General features: G+C 41.5%; 3 protein-coding genes across 7 annotated transcripts; all 3 read left to right on the forward strand.

Moving 5' to 3' along the window:
* On the forward strand, nt 1-5,815 carry atp6v0ca (ATPase H+ transporting V0 subunit ca). The gene is made up of 3 exons (XM_030735784.1): nt 1-241; nt 3,088-3,271; nt 4,617-5,815. Exons 1-3 carry the CDS (start codon nt 166-168, stop codon nt 4,819-4,821), a joined length of 465 nt encoding a protein of 154 aa, XP_030591644.1. The 5' UTR covers nt 1-165; the 3' UTR covers nt 4,822-5,815.
* A 1,128-nt stretch (nt 5,816-6,943) lies between these two features.
* Nucleotides 6,944-11,512, forward strand: spsb3a (splA/ryanodine receptor domain and SOCS box containing 3a). Of its 4 annotated transcripts, XM_030736020.1 has the most exons (8): nt 7,810-8,006; nt 8,688-8,897; nt 9,171-9,354; nt 9,511-9,698; nt 9,804-9,906; nt 9,995-10,120; nt 10,579-10,806; nt 10,943-11,512. In XM_030736020.1, the coding sequence occupies exons 2-8, from the start codon at nt 8,772-8,774 to the stop codon at nt 10,972-10,974; spliced, it is 987 nt and encodes a 328-aa protein (XP_030591880.1). In that variant the 5' UTR covers nt 7,810-8,006; nt 8,688-8,771; the 3' UTR covers nt 10,975-11,512. The 4 variants fall into 4 exon arrangements, with proteins under 4 accessions (XP_030591878.1, XP_030591880.1, XP_030591877.1 ...); XM_030736018.1 differs by lacking the exon at nt 7,810-8,006 and adding an exon at nt 6,944-7,061 and having other exon boundaries at nt 10,579-11,512; XM_030736017.1 differs by having other exon boundaries at nt 10,579-11,512.
* A 4,640-nt stretch (nt 11,513-16,152) lies between these two features.
* On the forward strand, nt 16,153-17,487 carry mrps34 (mitochondrial ribosomal protein S34). Of its 2 annotated transcripts, XM_030735853.1 has the most exons (4): nt 16,153-16,243; nt 16,385-16,756; nt 16,870-16,912; nt 17,022-17,487. In XM_030735853.1, the coding sequence occupies exons 2-4, from the start codon at nt 16,439-16,441 to the stop codon at nt 17,318-17,320; spliced, it is 660 nt and encodes a 219-aa protein (XP_030591713.1). In that variant the 5' UTR covers nt 16,153-16,243; nt 16,385-16,438; the 3' UTR covers nt 17,321-17,487. The 2 variants fall into 2 exon arrangements, with proteins under 2 accessions (XP_030591713.1, XP_030591714.1); XM_030735854.1 differs by lacking the exon at nt 16,153-16,243 and having other exon boundaries at nt 16,256-16,756.
* Nucleotides 17,488-17,692: the final 205 nt, after the last annotated feature.

Below are 17,692 nucleotides of genomic sequence, written 5' to 3' on the forward strand. Positions count from 1 at the left end.
CGTTTCGCCATTTTCCCTCTTCTACACCGGTCCTCTTGCTGACCGCTACGTTGTCGCCCCCCTCCCAGTGTTTTAAGTTGCCCGAAGCCCAAGGTGGGATAGGGGAAACCTTGACGAGAAGACCGTCTGCTCCGTAGCCGTATCGCCCCGAGAAAAAGAGCGAGAATGTCTTCTGAGGAGAGCCCTGAGTACTCGCCTTTCTTTGCAGTGATGGGTGCATCTGCGGCCATGGTCTTCAGCGGTAACTACACCAGCTTCTTCATCTTGGCATCCTCGTTTCGCTGTCATAACGCTAACGGCGAGTTAACTCGGACAGATGTTCACTTTATAAGGCGGTCTTAGAAACGACGACAGCGGGGGTTTGCGTGGAGAGAAGCCGCGGTGCTTTCTCGGCTCGCACACCTGCCAGGGATGCGAATGAGAGGCGGGGGAGGGTTTCCACCGACGGCAAGCTGCTGTCCTCACGTTGCTCTCGTAGGCTGCCTCCCTCTGCGTGAGCCAGGCTGTAACGATGTGTCCCGGTGGCTGCTGGTTGGTGACGCATAACATCAATGGAGGTGGCAGCTGACCTGGTCGGGCCATCTATAAGATGCCATAATGGGGTTATTTCACAGAAACCGGAAGGCCTGAGAGCTTGATGAAGTTAACATGCCATCCTCGCTGAGGTTGCTGAGGTCTTATTGGTTTAAATTAGCCGTATTACAGGAGAGGCAGCGTCGAGGCCCTAAAGATCAGTGGGAGAAATTAAAGGGGAAACCCACGCATTCATTTGCACCACCTGTCACGGAGTGTGGAGTATAGCCACTAAAGGTTCACACTGTGCTCTTGATGGAAAGAAATTTTGGCAAGGTTGAACCAAAAAAGCGATTTCACTTCTTGCAGATCCAAGAAATTTGCGTTTTACACATGCATGATTGCTTTTGTTAGTGATAGACTGGGCTGGGTTTTGTTAACTTTAAGATAATGCGTGTATAATTGCAGTAATGAAACAACAGCATATATTCAACATTAGGTCAGGAAGCACTCCAGCATTAAAATTTGGTTGGTGGCCCTGGATATGTGCACCCACCAAAGATGTTTTCACCAGGACTGTGATTTTTTTTTTCCCCTCCCCCAAGCAGGGTTAACTCACTTTCCCCAAAGGCGGATACACCTCTGTTAACTATATGCAGACCAGTCATGCTTATGTCCATAATCACCTCCGAAAGGGTCATTTTGAGCAAGAATGATGTGAATGTAGATTGGTGAAATCAAGGCCTATACCCAGTTGGATCAGTGTGTCCTAATAAGATCTAAATGAGTTTAAAGACTTCCTTACACACTGAGATGTGTCTGCTGCCTAAGTTGTCCATACCTCTTTGTAAGTTGGGACCTGCTGGTTTTTGGCCTGCACTGAATCGCAAAACATATTAATGAGGCTGACATCTTGTTTAATATTAACATTTAACTTAATGATCCATAAATTAGTTAAAAATTTGTGATTTTTGTTGTTTTAAAAAAAAATAACCTTGGGTGTCCTCTTTCTTCAGCACAAACTGCATTGGTTGCACTTCAGTAACACATCGTTTTATACACCACGGGCATTTAGGAGCCCCTTGATAGATCTGTGCTGTTTGAGTTTTGTCATGTTAGTCTCAGTAAAATGTTGATTGGAGACATATATCCAGTCTAGGCTCTGGAGAAGTTGGCAGCAGAATGAAACCAAAGCCTTGATGTTGCTTTTAATAAAAAGGGTTGGAAATCTAGTACCTAAAAGAATCACTATTAGGAATCTAATAGTTGACACCTGTGCAGCTGAAGACACTTATCATATCCAGCACTTCTTGCTGCGAAAGGTGAATGTGCTATCTTTTGGCCCCTTTGTGTGTTAAAAATTTGCACAAAATAGAAGAACTTGAGCCTAAATCCTTGCAAATGTGATAGCACAGCCAACCAAGTGAGAAGTGGTGAAAGCTCTGTGTTACTGTGACTTTTATTTATTCATCCACCCCAGCGAGCGAGTCTTCTTTGCAAGCATGCCATGTTCACAGCTGCTCACTGCTTGTGGCCAGCAAAGTCACATGTAACGATCAGGAATCGGCCAGCACCAATCGGCGCTCTCCAGGTGACGAAGAATAGCTTCTGAACACTGTGGACAAGACATTTGTGATGTGAACGCGACTACTCAGTTGCAAAACTGTTTTTTCTGGTTAGAGAGTCTGACCTGCAAGTAATCAACTCCTCATTTAAAATTTTTTTATGTTCATATAGCCTTATAGTGCCTGTGGTGGGATTGTAAAATTGTCAAATGTAGTATAAATATACACATAATTCCCCCCATTGAAATACACTGCTCTGCCACTTATAGCCCAGACATCACCTCTGATAGTCATCACAAGTAAACATAATTTTTAGATGACACGACCATTTCTAATCTTTCTTTGCACAATACATTTTGAGTAAGTGCACTACTGCTGAAAATGCATGTAGAAATGATAAAGGGCAAAGGGATAGAGGCAGCTTGTGATCAGCAACAGAAGAAAATACAGATAAAATAACAGGTTGAGATTACTCTAAGTGGCTGGGATTATTGCAGAGTTGCTATAGTTGTTGTGGACATATAAACTGTAAGTGTAACATTTGTGCAGCATTCACAGCAGTGTGACAAGCAGTGCAGGCATCAGTGAAACGTGAGGCGACAGCAGAGCTGAGGGAAAAACTGCTGGACGGGCGCCCATCGGTGGCAATATTAGTCATGAAAACGGTCATATAATAAAGTACTGAAGTAGGCGGTGATGTTGGGCAGCGAGACTTCACAATGTAACAACGTATTTTTCATGTAATTTTTCAGAGATGGTTTGTGATTAAAGCTTAAAAGTAGGTGTGAAATGCAAAACAGAGCTGGCAGTCGACCGTCTTCTATCATCCTGCATCGTGCCTGTAAGATGTGTTTGAGGATCTGAGTTTTCAGATAACCTTCTACATTTTCATAATTTTCTGGCTTTAATTAAAAATTAAATTCCAAGCTTTTCAGGTTGTTTATATGCAGTGAATAACAAAGACTGAACAGATGCATTTCAACGGGGACTTTTCATCTCTCACTCTCAGCATTAGGAGCAGCGTATGGGACGGCAAAGAGCGGCACAGGCATCGCCGCCATGTCTGTGATGCGACCGGAGCTCATCATGAAGTCAATCATCCCTGTGGTCATGGCAGGTATCATCGCCATCTATGGGCTGGTGGTGGCTGTGCTGATAGCGAACAACATATCGGAGAGAGTCTCTCTGTACAAGTAAGATGAACTTCTTGTACTCTGAATTTTGTCTGTCTTGTAGTGAGGTTACAGTAAAACAGCAATCTGAATTTCTTTAGCTCTGGCTGGCATGTTTTTTTGTTTTTAAATCATGCTGAGTGGGTAAATTGAAGAGTCATGTCAGGTTTTTAGTTTCTGCTTGAGTCACATTATATGCATACACAGCTGAATTCAAAACAGCACAAAAAAGGGAAGATTTAAGCCTACAAAAGGCTGAAGGGGAAAAAATGGGCAGTCATCTCTGGTCTTTGAGGTCTGTTATAATCTCTGCCAACTCTTTAAAATATAAACCTGTGTGACCTGAGCTTACTGACTGTTAAATCTCCTCCTTCACGGTCCACTTGTTTCATCTGGCTCTTCAGTGTGTTCCTGGGCAGGTCTCGGTTAACATATCAGGACTTGTTTCCTTGCGGCAGTTTTATTATGTTGCAGAGACACGATAGCACAGTGTTTGTGGGCAGGGACACCACAGTAATAGTATGCAGTTGAGTTGTAGTATTACGCTTCAAGTCAGATGCCTAAACCGCCTCAACTGGCTCCTCCACATCAGACTCAGTTGAAGTGGTTTAGGCATCTGACTGGATGCCTACTGGGTCAGGTGTTGTGGGCATGTCCTACTGGGAGGAGGACCCAGGACACAATGGAAATATATCTCTCGACTGGCCTTGGAACTCCTCTGTGTTCCCCTGGATGAGTTGGAGAAGGTGGCTTGGGAGAGGGAGGTCTGGGGTTCTTTGCTTAGGCTGCTGCCCCTGCGACCCGTCCTGGAGCAACCTCCCAGTAGCAGCCTGGATCACACAGTTCTCTCAGCAGACCAGCAAGGATGATACAGTTATCTTAATTTTTGTTTCTTTTTAGTTTGGTACTGCAGTTGGGTGATTGGATAGGTCCAACCTATACCAGCTAATATCGGCAATCAACCATTTGTTGGACTGACAGCAGTCAGCTGGAAAAACTTTGTGAAGTGAGACTGCTGATCTCTGCACAATCCTTCCTATTTTTTTTTTTTAATGTTCGTTTAAAAGGAGGAAGAAAACTGAGAAGTGAGCCACAATATTTTAGTAAACAATATTTTTTGCAAGCTTTTGACCAGCTTACATCTAAACTCATGCACCCATGATATGCTCACACTAGGTGAAGAAGTAATATTATGCTTAAAGCACTCTGTGTACTCAAAAATTCACTGAGCATTTCCAACATATGGACAAATAAGCTGCTTTTGTGCTTCTTTAAGGTTTGCTGATTAAAAAAAATTGAGACTCCTTTTCTGTGAATGCCCCAAGCTTCACAAAAACAAGTATTTTCTCCTGCTTTTCTCCAACAGGAGTTTCCTGCATCTCGGTGCCGGTCTGAGCGTAGGCCTGAGTGGCCTGGCGGCCGGGTTCGCCATCGGCATTGTGGGCGACGCCGGTGTGAGAGGGACCGCTCAGCAGCCTCGGCTTTTCGTGGGCATGATCCTGATCCTGATCTTCGCCGAGGTGCTGGGGCTTTACGGCCTTATCGTGGCCCTCATCCTATCTACAAAATAAGTGTGTCCATCATGCACCATCTCATTCATTCCACATCAGAGCAGCAAGAACAAATAGGAGATTTTCACCTACTTCCATTATCACCCCGTGGGTCTGACAGGATGGGATGGCGACAGAAACACATTGGCGTTCGACTTTGACCGCTCTGTCCTCAGATAGATGTCTATCCATATTGTTTAAAGCCATCCAGTTGTGTCAGGTCCTGTGCGTACAGAACGGGCATGAAGATGTACTGTGTGTTGTGGGATGATGTGTGGACAGTCTGCCTGATTTATTGTCTGATCTTAAACTGTACAGTGATCCAGAGTTCCCCATTCCCCCAGTAAATGTAGTAACCAGTCTGTGCTGTGAGTGTGAGTATCAACGTTTACCCCCTCTGCCCATTCCCCCCTTTTGGTTTATTTATTTACGTATGTATTTATTTATTTATGTATTTATTTATTCTTTGATTTTGTTTTGTTTTGTTTTTGTTTGTTGTTTTTATTGGCAACCTCTGTTTTAAGACTGCTGAAAATATCGTGAACACTAGTATTTTATTTTTTCATGTTCTTTTCTGGGACCATTTTGAAACATTTTTTTTCACTATTTATGGAAAAGCTATGAAGATTTTAAAACTGTCTACATGGAGTACTGTTTATTGAATACCCTATATACATTAAAAAAAAATATATATATATATATATAAAAATTATCTGTGTATAGTTAGATTAATTGCACTGTGGGTAATTGTTACAAGTGCTTGGAATTCCTCTGGATGTAGTGTGAATATTAATGGAGGATGTCCACATGTTCATATGGAGTTGACAGTGTGTGTGCGTGAATGATCTGAATGCATAAAGTATGCAAGTGGATTTATGTTTAATATGACATCCTCACACTTGTATTGTTTACCTGTAGTGCTGCTGTCTTGATTTGTTTTATTTTGTCAAAGGTGAGAGCTCACTGTTCAGCCATGCCTGTCAGATTTCCAAATAAAACTCAACCTCCTCCAGAATCTCCCTGTTCAGTGTTTTTTGTTTTTTTTTTAAAGTATATTTATTTATATAGTGGCCAAATGCAGCAAATAGAAAGGAGTCAGTGAATACTTAATGTAAATGAAATTAATCAATATATGCTTCTGTATTTAAAGTTATCCAAATAGGTTAACTGAACGTTCCTGACCCTGAAATTGCAAAGTCTTAAGCAGAACATGAAAACAATAATACTTTATTTAAATTTTGACTGTCATGAAATCCTATTTCTAACCTTTTAAACCTGTGTTTACATATAATGACAAATGGTCTTCTTCATTCACATGCATTTGTTTAAAGTGGTGTCAAATCAGTGCATTTTTGTGGAAACTGGTATTTCTGCCAGTTTCTTAAAACATTTTCTCTGAACTAATTATGGTCATAGGTCATTATGGTCATAGGTCAAAGTGGTGATGAACTACAATAAGTTTGGCCTATTATTTGTCAGCTCACGACATGTTTAATAGGTCTTCCAAGTATAACTTATACTATAAGGATTTTTTTTTTTTAAAGATTAGAATTATATCCTATTAATTTCAGGGGTTTTAAAAAGCTCTTGAACAATATGAGAAACCCTTTTTAGTGGAAGCACCTGCAACTCATTCACACCAATCAGTGTGTTGTAGTGGATTAACAGAGAAAACTATTTTAAAGGGTGACAAGGTAGGGAACAACTGCACAAGTGGATTTATGGTCTGTAAATATGAGAAACCAAGAAACTACATTTTCTGTTCCACAGCATTTTAAAATAATCGTTCTGCCAAAATGGTAAGTAGTCTAAACAAATCAGTTATAAGGAAGCTGTAAAAACTCACACATTCATTGACTTGGGCAGTGCAGTGGTTAGCACTGCTGCCTCACAGCTTAAAGGTCTGGGTTTGAATCCACCTTGGCCCAGGCCTTTCTCTGTGGAGTTTGCATGTTCTCCCCGAGTCTGTGTGGGTTCTCTCCAGGTACTCCGGATTCCTCCCGCAGTCCAAAGACATGCAGTTTGTGGGCTTAGGTTAAATGGTGATTCTAAATTACCTGTAGTTGTGAATGGTTGGTTGTCTGTCTGTCTGTGTTAGCCCTGTGACAGGCTGGCGACTTATACAGGGTGTACCCTGCTTCTAGCCCTATGACGGCTGGGATAGTCTCTAGACCCCCATGACCCCGAAAAGGATAAAGCAGAAGAGAATGGATGGATTCATAGACTTCTATAAACAGGACCAGCTGAATCTTCTGCTAAAGGTAAAATTCTCTTTCTGATGCTTTCAAAGTGAATATCCACTGAGCGATCATTTGATCCTTTGCATACACTTTGTTAGGGGCATCTCTTCAACTGCTCGTTAACAATCAGCCAATCACATGGCAGCAACTCAATGCATTTATTCATGTAGACATAGTCAGGACAACCTTCTGAAGCTCAAATCGAGCATCAGAATGGGGAAGAAAGGTGATTTGAGTGACTTTGAATGTGACATGGTTGTTGGTGCTGGTTTGAGCATTTGAGAAACTGCCAATCTGCTGGGATTTTGATTCATCAGACCCCAGGACACATTCACCTCAGTACATCTGAATATAATAAATTCTTTAACTTAAAGTGGATTTATTATGGTTTATCTACATAATCACAAACCTAGGGTCTAAGGCTGGTTTAACCACTCAGTTTCAGAAAGTTTATTTCTACACTTGGCTCTGTATGACGTCAGTGAGAGCAGTGTTTTGTTTATTTTAATATAGTCCCACCCACTTACTGTTCAAACCTTCTGTTTGTGAGAGGCAGCCAATAAGAAGAGTGCTATCTTAAAGGGAAATGGAACAGTTAAGATAAATAAGGATTATTTTCAACCGTTATACCACACTAATTTAATGAAGTCCATGAATATATAGGTTAATAATAATAGCTTGCCATTGTGAATGCAGGGTGTTTACTTAATGAATCCAGTCCCCCCGGCTGCTGTGACGATGACAGGAGTCTCTGCTGTATGCTGAAAACTTCCTGCGCCGCAGCTCCTCCGCTCAGCCTGCTTATTATTGTTTACGGTCGCACTCATGAAAAGTAGGTCATGGAAAAGGGAAGCCCGGCGAGCTGTCTTGCCTGAGCTATCTAGTAATACGGGACCTCAAGGGACGCCACCTCTGCGGTATTTATTATCGAGTTTTATGCCAATACTGGATGTGACCGACGCGGAGGTAACACGAACGACACGCTTGTATTTTTTCTTGCAATGGTAGCAGCGAGCAGCTAACGAAAGCTAACTAGCTAGCCTAAATAGGGTTCACCTTTTTCTAGATGCATGCCATCAAATAATTTACCACCTTACGTTCGTTAGAGGTATTTACCATGCTAATGTGCAAATTGGTATCCATACCCAGCACTATAATGCTTCTGACCTATCAGCTAACATGCTGATACATGCGGGGTAGCTAGGTAGCTAGCATTGGCTGTTTTTGTTAGCCAGGTTAAAATGCAATTTGAGAAAAAACATCGCACATCAAAAAGGTGGTAATAATTTCTAATGGGGATGCCAGTGATTTGTGGACTGTTATCACTAAGTTAGCTAAATGTTATGCTGGAGACGATGTTTCAGTGCGATGCGGCTAACGCTGCCTTAGAAATGTGCTAAATAAGTTAAAGATGAGTTGAGAGTTGGGGCTGCAGCATTGACAAAGTACTAAAAATGTGCAGGGAATATTAGTGATGTAGGAATTGTTAATATACAGCATAGTGTGGCACATTCATGAATAAAACAGTAAGTCACACAGTCTGCAGACAGATGCAGATGCTGTCATTTTGTACAAAAAGCCTCCGGCAGTAACCCTAACCCAATTTATTTGAGTACATTTGTTTAAAGATTTGTTGTCTTTCAACAGCTGGACTGATGCTGTTCTTCCAACATCTGGATTAAACCTCAGCAGACTGGCGGGTTCTTCTAACAGTGAGACTCTGTAGCTGCTATGTCCCGGCGAAGCAGGAACAGTCGTGCGTGGCGATATGTGTGGGGTGGGATACGGCGGGATGCTGATGCCCGGGCCCTCGTGTTGGCTTCTGAGAGTGAAGAATGGAACTATGACCGCCTTGAGGTAAATAACTAAGATGTGGATCCCCGCTAGACAGAAAGCATCTAACTTGGCTGTTATGAGCTATATGCGTTTGCAAATGCCACTGTTTGATGCTTAAAGCATCAGGGTCAGTTGCAGAAAGAATATTAAGGAAAGTAATATCTGCTTCCTCCAGTGCAGCGGCTCCCATTTAGTGTTTACGGCTGCATAAATAACACTGCTGACACTGATTTTTGTGCCTTTTTTTTTAATTAATTTATTTTTTTTCCTTTCTTCTTCATTGTTGCTCCAAAGTACGCAAGTGATTCAGACTCTGAGGGGGACTTTTCAGCAGTGATGGTCCCTCCAGTCCCCAGTGCAGTACCCGTCACTGGAGAGTCCTACTGTGGTTGTGATTCTCAGGCAGAGACCAGCTACAACCCTCGTCTGCGAGGCTTTCACCAGGTTAAAGACTGCCATTGTGGAGAGGATGACCAAGGTACAAGACAGCTGGGGCAGGACTGAGCTAGACCACTGTACACCATCTTCTGTTATTCTCATTGTGTGCTCATTAATATTCAGTAAACACCAGTATACAATCAACTTTAAATTCCTTATGCCAATGGCTGTAAACACATGACTTGTGATGTTTTAGATTTTGATTGGGTTTGGGATGCCAACGGCCGATCAACGGCAACATTACTGAGCTGCGACAATCGCAAAGTGAACTTCCACTCTGAATACAGCTGTGGTACAGCTGCGATCCGTGGCTCCAAGGAGCTCGCAGACGGGCAGCACTTCTGGGAAATTAAGATGACGTCCCCAGTGTATGGAACAGACATGGTAAACCTCTGCTTCTTACGTTCCTTGCAGTCACTCAAAAAAAAAATATCCTAGAAATGGGACACATGTTTATTTGTGCATAAATTTTTATTTGTTTTGGTACAGATGGTTGGTATTGGTACATCTGATGTCAATCTGGACAAATACAGACATACCTTCTGCAGCCTGTTGGGAAAAGATGCAGACAGCTGGGGTCTTTCTTACACTGGTAACTTCAAGATAGCCTCCTGTGATGTAGTGTAAATTGCTCAAAAGGGTTGTTATATTAGACATCATTAATTCTGTTCATTTTCCAGGCTTGTTGCATCATAAAGGAGACAAGATGAACTTCTCCTCCCGTTTTGGTCAAGGGTCCATCATTGGTGTTCATCTGGACACGTGGCACGGCACACTTACTTTCTTCAAAAACCGAAAATGTATAGGTTTGTAGAAAGTTTTCTGCTGATCAGTACTTATTTCTGCTGTGGTCCTACTCCTATAAGTCCCTAGTCACATAGGTCTAGAGACTGGCTGTGAACCACTGCCTGTGAGGGGAAAAATGTGTGTTCCCTGAATGGTTGGTGAATGGTTGCTGACAGTTGTAATGTAAAATTGTTTGCAACGAGGTATATAGCACTGTAGCAAAAACCATTTGATTGCTTTACTTGCTGGAAGATCACCCCTAATTTGCATGGAAGATGTTGATTTGTCACTCAAGAACTAGTCTGACCAGTCTGTAAGCCTGTGTGACTGAGGCCTAATAGGTGGACATGCAAAGGCGAAGGAGCTTTTGTAAACATAACAAAAAGATGCTATTTAGTGGGGATTCTGCTCTTATAAGAATATGAACTGGAGTGTGGTGCCAAAACATGATAAAGACTTCTCACCTTTCTTGATTCAGGAGTTGCTGCTACAGAGCTGCAGAATAAGCGGTTTTACCCAATGGCGTGCTCCACAGCAGCGAAGAGCAGCATGAAGGTCATCAGATCCTGCTCTGCACCCACCTCCCTGCTGTACCTGTGCTGTGCTCGTCTTCGCCAGTTGGTGCCAGACTGTATAGACATCCTGGATGTGTTACCCCTACCACCTGGCCTGCGTCATTTGCTCCACAACAAACTGGGTTGGGTGCTCAGTCTCAATTGTGGCACAACAGAAGAAACCCCAGATGGGCCTGAGCAGTCTTCACGTTTGCCTGTCCCTGCCTTGGCAGGACCTTCCTCCTCTGAGAGTGATTCAGAGGGTTGTTCGTCCGATCCAGAGGCCTGTCAGAGGAAGAGATGCCGCTGGACATGACTGAGTAGCTCGAACCTTACCTCCTCTTAAACACTGGCAGACGTTACTGTGTTTTGGCACCTGATGTAGTGTTACCTACCTGCCTCAAGCTTTCTTTATTATCAGTGTCATCCAGTAGTGAAGAAAATAACGATGGCGGTCAAGCGGAAAACTATGATCTCCTCTCATGCCATACTTCATGCTCATCACATGTTGAGTATCCAAACCAGCTTCGGTAATAGGTGAAAATATATCATGCTATTTTGTTATGGGTGGATTTGGTTTTAATCAATAAGGGGATGGTTTAAAAAAAAAAAAAACTGTATAGATATTTTCTGTATTCTCATCCTGTATCCTGCTTTTAATGTATGTTGTTCTCACCCTCAGTGTTGTCAGTGAGTCATTAGAGGAGTCTATCACTTCTTTTACTGGCATCTGTAAATTTCTCTTGGGTTGCTCAGAATCTGCTCATAAAATTAGAATATTATGAAAAGGCTGATTTATTTCAGTAATTCCATTTTAAAAAGTGAAAGTTGTATATTATATCCATTCATTACACACAGACTGATATATTTCAAATGTTTTCTTTTAATTTTGATGATTATTACTGACAACTAATGAAAACCCCAAATTTGGTATCTCAGAAAATTAGAATATTAAGACCAATACAAAAAAAGGGATTTCAGTTGGCCAACACTTCTAAAAAGTATGAACATGTACAGCACTCAATACTTAATTGGGGCTCCTTTTGCCGGGATTACTGCAGCAGTGTGGCGCAGCATGGAGTCAATCAGTCTGTGTCACTGCTCAGGTGTTATGAGAGCCCAGGTTGCTTTGATAGTGGCCTTCAGCTCTTCTGAATTGTTGGGTCTGGCGTTCATCAGAGAACATAACTTTGGAGCACTCAGCATCAGTCCAGTCCTTTTTGTCTTTAGTCCAGGCGAGATGCTTCTGACGTCTCTTGTTCAAGAATAGCTTGACACAAGGACTGCGACAGCTGAAACCCATGTCTGCATACGTCTGTGTGTGGTGGTTCTTGAAGCACTGACTCCAGCTGCAGTCCACTCTTTGTGAATCTCCCCCACATTTTTGAATGGGTTTTGTTCCACAATCCTCTCCAGGGTGCAGTTATTTGTACACTTTTTTTCTACCACATCTTTTCCTTCCCTTCGCCTCTCTATTAATGTGCTTGGACACAGAGCTCTGTGAACAGCCAGCCTCTTTAGCAATGACCTTTTGTATCTTGCCCTTGTGCAAGGTGTCAAAGGTCGTCTTTTGTCAAGTCAGCAGTTTTCCCCATGATTGTGTAGCCTACAGAACTAGACTGAGACCATTTAAAGGCCTTTGCAGGTGTTTTGAGTTAATTAGCTGATTAGAGTGTGGCGCCAGGTGTCTTCAATATTGAACCTTTTCACTATATTTTAATTTTCTGAGATACTGAATTTGGGGTTTTCATTAGTTGTCACTTATGATCATCAAAATTAAAAGAAACATTTGAAATATATCAGTCTGTGTGTAATGAATGAATATAATATACAAGTTTCACTTTTTGAATGGAATTACTGAAATCAACTTTTTCATGATATTCTAATTTTATGACCAGCACCTGTATTTTGTAACTACTGGTCACTCCGTGAATGCTAAAAGTTAAATATTACAAGTTAAATTAACCTGGATGCATTTTGCAGCCTTATTTGTTTTTCATGGAACAGCGATAATTTTGGAGCAAGTCACACGTTAGATAAGCTTCGCTTCTTGATAAACCTGTTATGGTACATTCATCTAGCCACCAGCTTCTGAAAGTTGTTACTCGTTGAGTGTCTTTTCTAAAACACAGTATGCATCATTTAGTATAGCTCTTTTAACTCTGATTTTTTTTTTTTTTTTTTTTTTTTTTTTAAAAGCCTTTTCATTGCTGATACTTTTTCCATTTTCTTTAACAGACAATAGTTTGAATGTCAAGCTTTTATTTTGGTATGGATCTGTTTATGCAACTTTTCTTTTTCCTTTATAAGTCTCTTCTGGACCTAAATTAAGTTCAAACTATTGTAAATCCTTTCTAGTGTAGTGCATTAGCAGAAAATAGATACTAAAAAGTGTACAAAAAGATCCATCCTCCTGCGGTCTAATCCACTCTCAAAACTGTGTTTAATATGAATATGGTTCTTTAAAAAAAAAAAAAAAAAAAAAAATTTGTCCAAATATGGCTTTATGTGGTCAAAGGTGTCATCTTTATTACAGACCCACTGTTACTACCCCTATAATCACCACTGTAACTGAGACCGTACACAGTTAGTTCAGAGAGTCTGGAAAAGAAATGAAGCAGTCAAGATGTGATTGAAGTTTAGACTTCAGGTTTGAATTCAGGAGGTTTAACAGTCTTTTTTTCCATATTCTCATGGAAATAGTCAGTTTAACTGACAAACAATTTCAAGGTCATGACGGGCTTTTTTCTCTGTTACTTCATCCAAATCTACAGCTCCTTATTATCCACTCAAGCAGTGGACAAAGGCAGCATCACCTAAACTGCATCACTGGCCAAAAAGTAGCAAAGTTTTCCTATCACCAATCATTGGGACATAATGCCTTTTTAGAAAATGGCATGTTCCAATAATCAGCTGGGACCATAGATGGTATTAAAGATGGACGTAGCTATCATGACACCCAGCCTTTTCGCTGTTGCCATCTCACTGTTTTGAAACCAGATGTGACGAGAGCTGACTGAAACCACATGCTCATTGGATTAAAAATAAGCATATTCTGGATAATCCTCCTTTATGATACTTAGAATGACTAGAATTTACAAAAGGGATAAAGTTTTATACAATATAACCTGGAATAAGTGACTGAGACCATAAACTCAGAGGGCCATTTTTCCATAGACTGCTATAGGACCAGAAGTCTTTTAGCAACCACAGGTATCGCCCCCTAGTGGAGATTCACTTTTCATAGCCAAGAGGCTACGTCCATCTTTTATACTGTTGATGGTGGGCACATACCAGAAGAATGCAAATGTGGATGCTGCTTGTCCCAGTATATACAACCACCTTTTGTATATAGCCGTTTTTCACTATAGAGAAGTTGAGGGTACTCGATAGATTTGAGTGTGACGAATGACAGAATTGCTTACCGTGATACATGTGGGTCAGATATGTAAATAATTACTTTTAGTTTCTCTGTAGTAGCAAACCATAATAATGTAACATTTGGCGCATGTGTCAGGCACCCGTTTCCGATCTCCTCAGAATTCTTGGTTTAAATACAGTCCTATGAAGGCCTAAGGTACTATGCAACACAAGAATTATCTGGGACAGTGGGCGTTTTAGGGAGTCGTTATGGAGCAGCAGGGATAGTACCAGAGGACCACGCTCATCGCTCATGAGTCACACATCGTCTAGTTGGGTGAAAACCCTCAGAGCCCCTCCCCTCCCCACATATAGATGGATTAATGTAACCACCAAGAGGTTAATTGTGACCCAGCAGATCAATTTGTCCACACGTTGATGCATAAAAGCACTTTTTTCTTACTGTTTTAATGTAAATTCTAAGTGTTTCTTCTATACTGTGTCATATTATTAATACTGTATGTGAAGACCTTTACTTGCCTTTTTCTGTATCAGCATGATTTTCAGCTGAAAATAAATTGAATGCTAAATATGCAGCAAGGACTGTATTTGTTCATCTAATACCGGTGATGTTTGGTATTTTCGTGGGGGTTGGGGGCTGCTAATGTTCAGACTGATGGCAGATCAGCAGGACAGCAATGTGTTTGCAGCTGACCATGAGTCACTGCTGTTTGTGTCAAATTTCTCACAGCATAGTCATCTTTCTTGTCCCATGTGCACTTCAGCTTTGAGATTCTTTAGTAATGGAGATACATTCTTGATTTCCTGCCTGGTGTTAATCTGTGCACACACCAACCACTCTGTTAGGTACACCTTACTAGTACTGGGTTGGACCCCCTTGTACATTCAGAGCTAATTATTTCTTCACGGCAGAGATTCAGCAGTCCATATCCCAAAGGTGCTCTGTTGGTCTGGTGACTGTGGAGGCCTCTGTAAAACCTAGAGATGATTGTGCTGGAAAATCCCAGCAGATCAACAGTTTTTTGACACCAACAGCCAAAGTTCAAAGTTGCTTAAATCACCTTTCTTGATACCCAGCAGGTCTTCTCAACTTTGTCTATGTGCATAAATGCACTTGGGCTGTTGCCATCCGATTGATTAGACATTAGCGTTAACGAGGAGTTGAACTTGTTAGGTGCACCTAACAAATTGCCTGGTGAGTGTGGTACTATGCACTTGACTGCTAATTTAGGTTTTTATAGATGTCTGTGATTTCACAGACAATTTCTTGATTAAGTATATGTATATTTTTCTCTTTAACCATTTGTAATTTCTATTTAAAAATTGTCACTATCATCAATACAGCAATCTAGAAAGAAAGTATTGATTATTAAATGTTTATTTAAAAGGGATAACAATATAACATGCAGCTGAGCACTTTCCTTTTTGAATATGATTCACACAAAAATGTTTATTTTAAATTTTCTGTCCATTTAGGTTTAGAAATAAACTGTATATGTGAGGAGGCCAGTCTGGCTCACTATCATCTTTTAAAGCCCTCTCAAAGATATATTTTTATAAACAGGCTTTTTCTGTCCCTTCCACTGTGAGTTATGTTTTTGTCGTCCTTCATGATTGTTTTTATTATCTTCTCCTACTGATTTAAAAAAAAAAAAATTCAATATTTGCTTTAAATTTACCCGGTTTTTGGCTTTATTTCTCTCTTTTATCTCCTTGTGCTGCCAGTATTCCCATACCTTATGCTGTATTACTTTTATCTCTCCTTAAATGCTATATGAATAAAGTTTTTATTGAGCAGTTTAATAAAACAAGTAAATGTAAGGCATTTTAAATACTTAGTAAATAGTTGTTACGTATTTAAAATAATATGTATTTACCTTTTTGGTGTGTGTTACTGTTTTAATGACTCTCACAGCTGCAAATCAGGCATTTTCCTGACACTGGCACATTGACAGTGGTTACTGTGACAAATTAAAGAAATAAAGTAGCAGAGCCAATTAGTTTATCTGGATATAAATTTTGTAATTATTATATTTTTTCTAAAGACTAGCCTTCTCCTTTCACGTGTAAATCTTCTTTAAACGGAACGAAAGCACAATGGCTGATCACACGGAAGACTTTTAGGGTTGGACCAAAGTAAGTACCGGAAGCGCTGCAATTTGTTTGAGGAGGTCAAGTATCCGCGCCGCTGCTTCAGGGAGTTTTCAGGTATTTAATATCGATACTGCCGAGTTTAAACGCTGTCAGTGGTAGCGCACCTTTGTCTGTTGGAACCAGTGTGCGAAACGACTAATTACTTGTTTTATTTTGCACGGAGCCGGCCAATTACACAAATTCCGTGTTTTTCAGGATAATCGCTGACCGGTGTACGTAGGTAGGTGACGTGAGGAAGAAGCTGCCGTCATGGTGAAGAAAAAGAGACTTCGCCTCATAGCGGAAATGGCTCGGAAGATTCGGGCGTACAGAGAGCTCAAGTCCCGGCCGCGGGAGTCTCAGAAGTACGCCCTGGACTATGAGACGATGAAACGGCCGCACACGGGGAAGATGCTACCTGTGCTGGCCTGGCAGGATGTCCGCAGGGAGAGCCGCCTCTTCTCCCTCCTGGCCGGGATGAGGATGTTCGGAGTAGGCCGCCTCTTCACCCGCAAGTCCTGGCTGGAGGACCACTCGGAGCCCAGCTACTGGCAGATCACCAAGGTCAAGGTGGACTACACAGCAGAGGTGAGAGTGTGGATCCCTGCATGTTGTCATGCTGGATACAAGTGAGAGACATGTTTGGTAGGGTGGGCATGCATCCTGTAACTAAAGGATGGGGTGTTTCTTGTGTTTTGTAGAACATGGATCATGGCCGAGCATGGGGGATCCTCACTTACAAAGGTAAGATTAGTGTTTTCACATGCATCCTATAGGTCATTGTGATCTGTTTTGGGCTCAGTATGAACACCTGTGTGGATTTAGTAAATATTCTCAAAACTATCGTTTGCAGGGAAACAGGAGAGTGAGGTCAAGGAGGTGGACAAGGTGATGTACCACGACTGGCGCCTGATTCCCAAACACACGGAGCAGCAATTTAAGGACTTTGAGCCCCTTCCTGAGCCGCCCGTCCGAAATGTCCCCTACCCTCCCCTGCTCCGTGCCATGCTGCTGGCACAGCAGAAGAAAGCAGAAGGCACCAGAGCGATGGAGGAGCCTCTCTTGCCTTTAAAGAGGGACATTTTGCTGAGCAAAGATTATTTCCGCAGGCAGGAACAAGAGCAACAGAGGAAAGAGGGGACAGCGGTGTGATAGCTGAACCTAAATGTTTACTCATTTTGGACATTGCTGGACCAGATCAGTGTTGACAGTGTCTCAGTGTCCTGCTTAATCCTGATGACGTCTTTTTGCATCTGATGCAGGACCTCATGTATGTGTGTGGTGTCCTGTGCTGAATATTAAATATGAGATAAACTGTGGCGCCTTGTAAGTGGTGATTTTTTTTTTTTTTTTTTTTTTTTTTTTAATAAATGGTTTTGTATGTGCAGGTAATTGAGCTGTGTAGCATTTACATTGCTCAGCAAACTCATCTAGTTTGCTGGCTCATCTAGTTAGACTCTTAATCCAGACTGTGTGAAAATGGTTTGAAGCAGGTCAACATCGTCACTCTTGTTAGTTTTTCTT

Source organism: Archocentrus centrarchus, chromosome 8, assembly GCF_007364275.1.
Source record: "Archocentrus centrarchus isolate MPI-CPG fArcCen1 chromosome 8, fArcCen1, whole genome shotgun sequence".
NCBI lineage: Eukaryota > Metazoa > Chordata > Actinopteri > Cichliformes > Cichlidae > Archocentrus > Archocentrus centrarchus.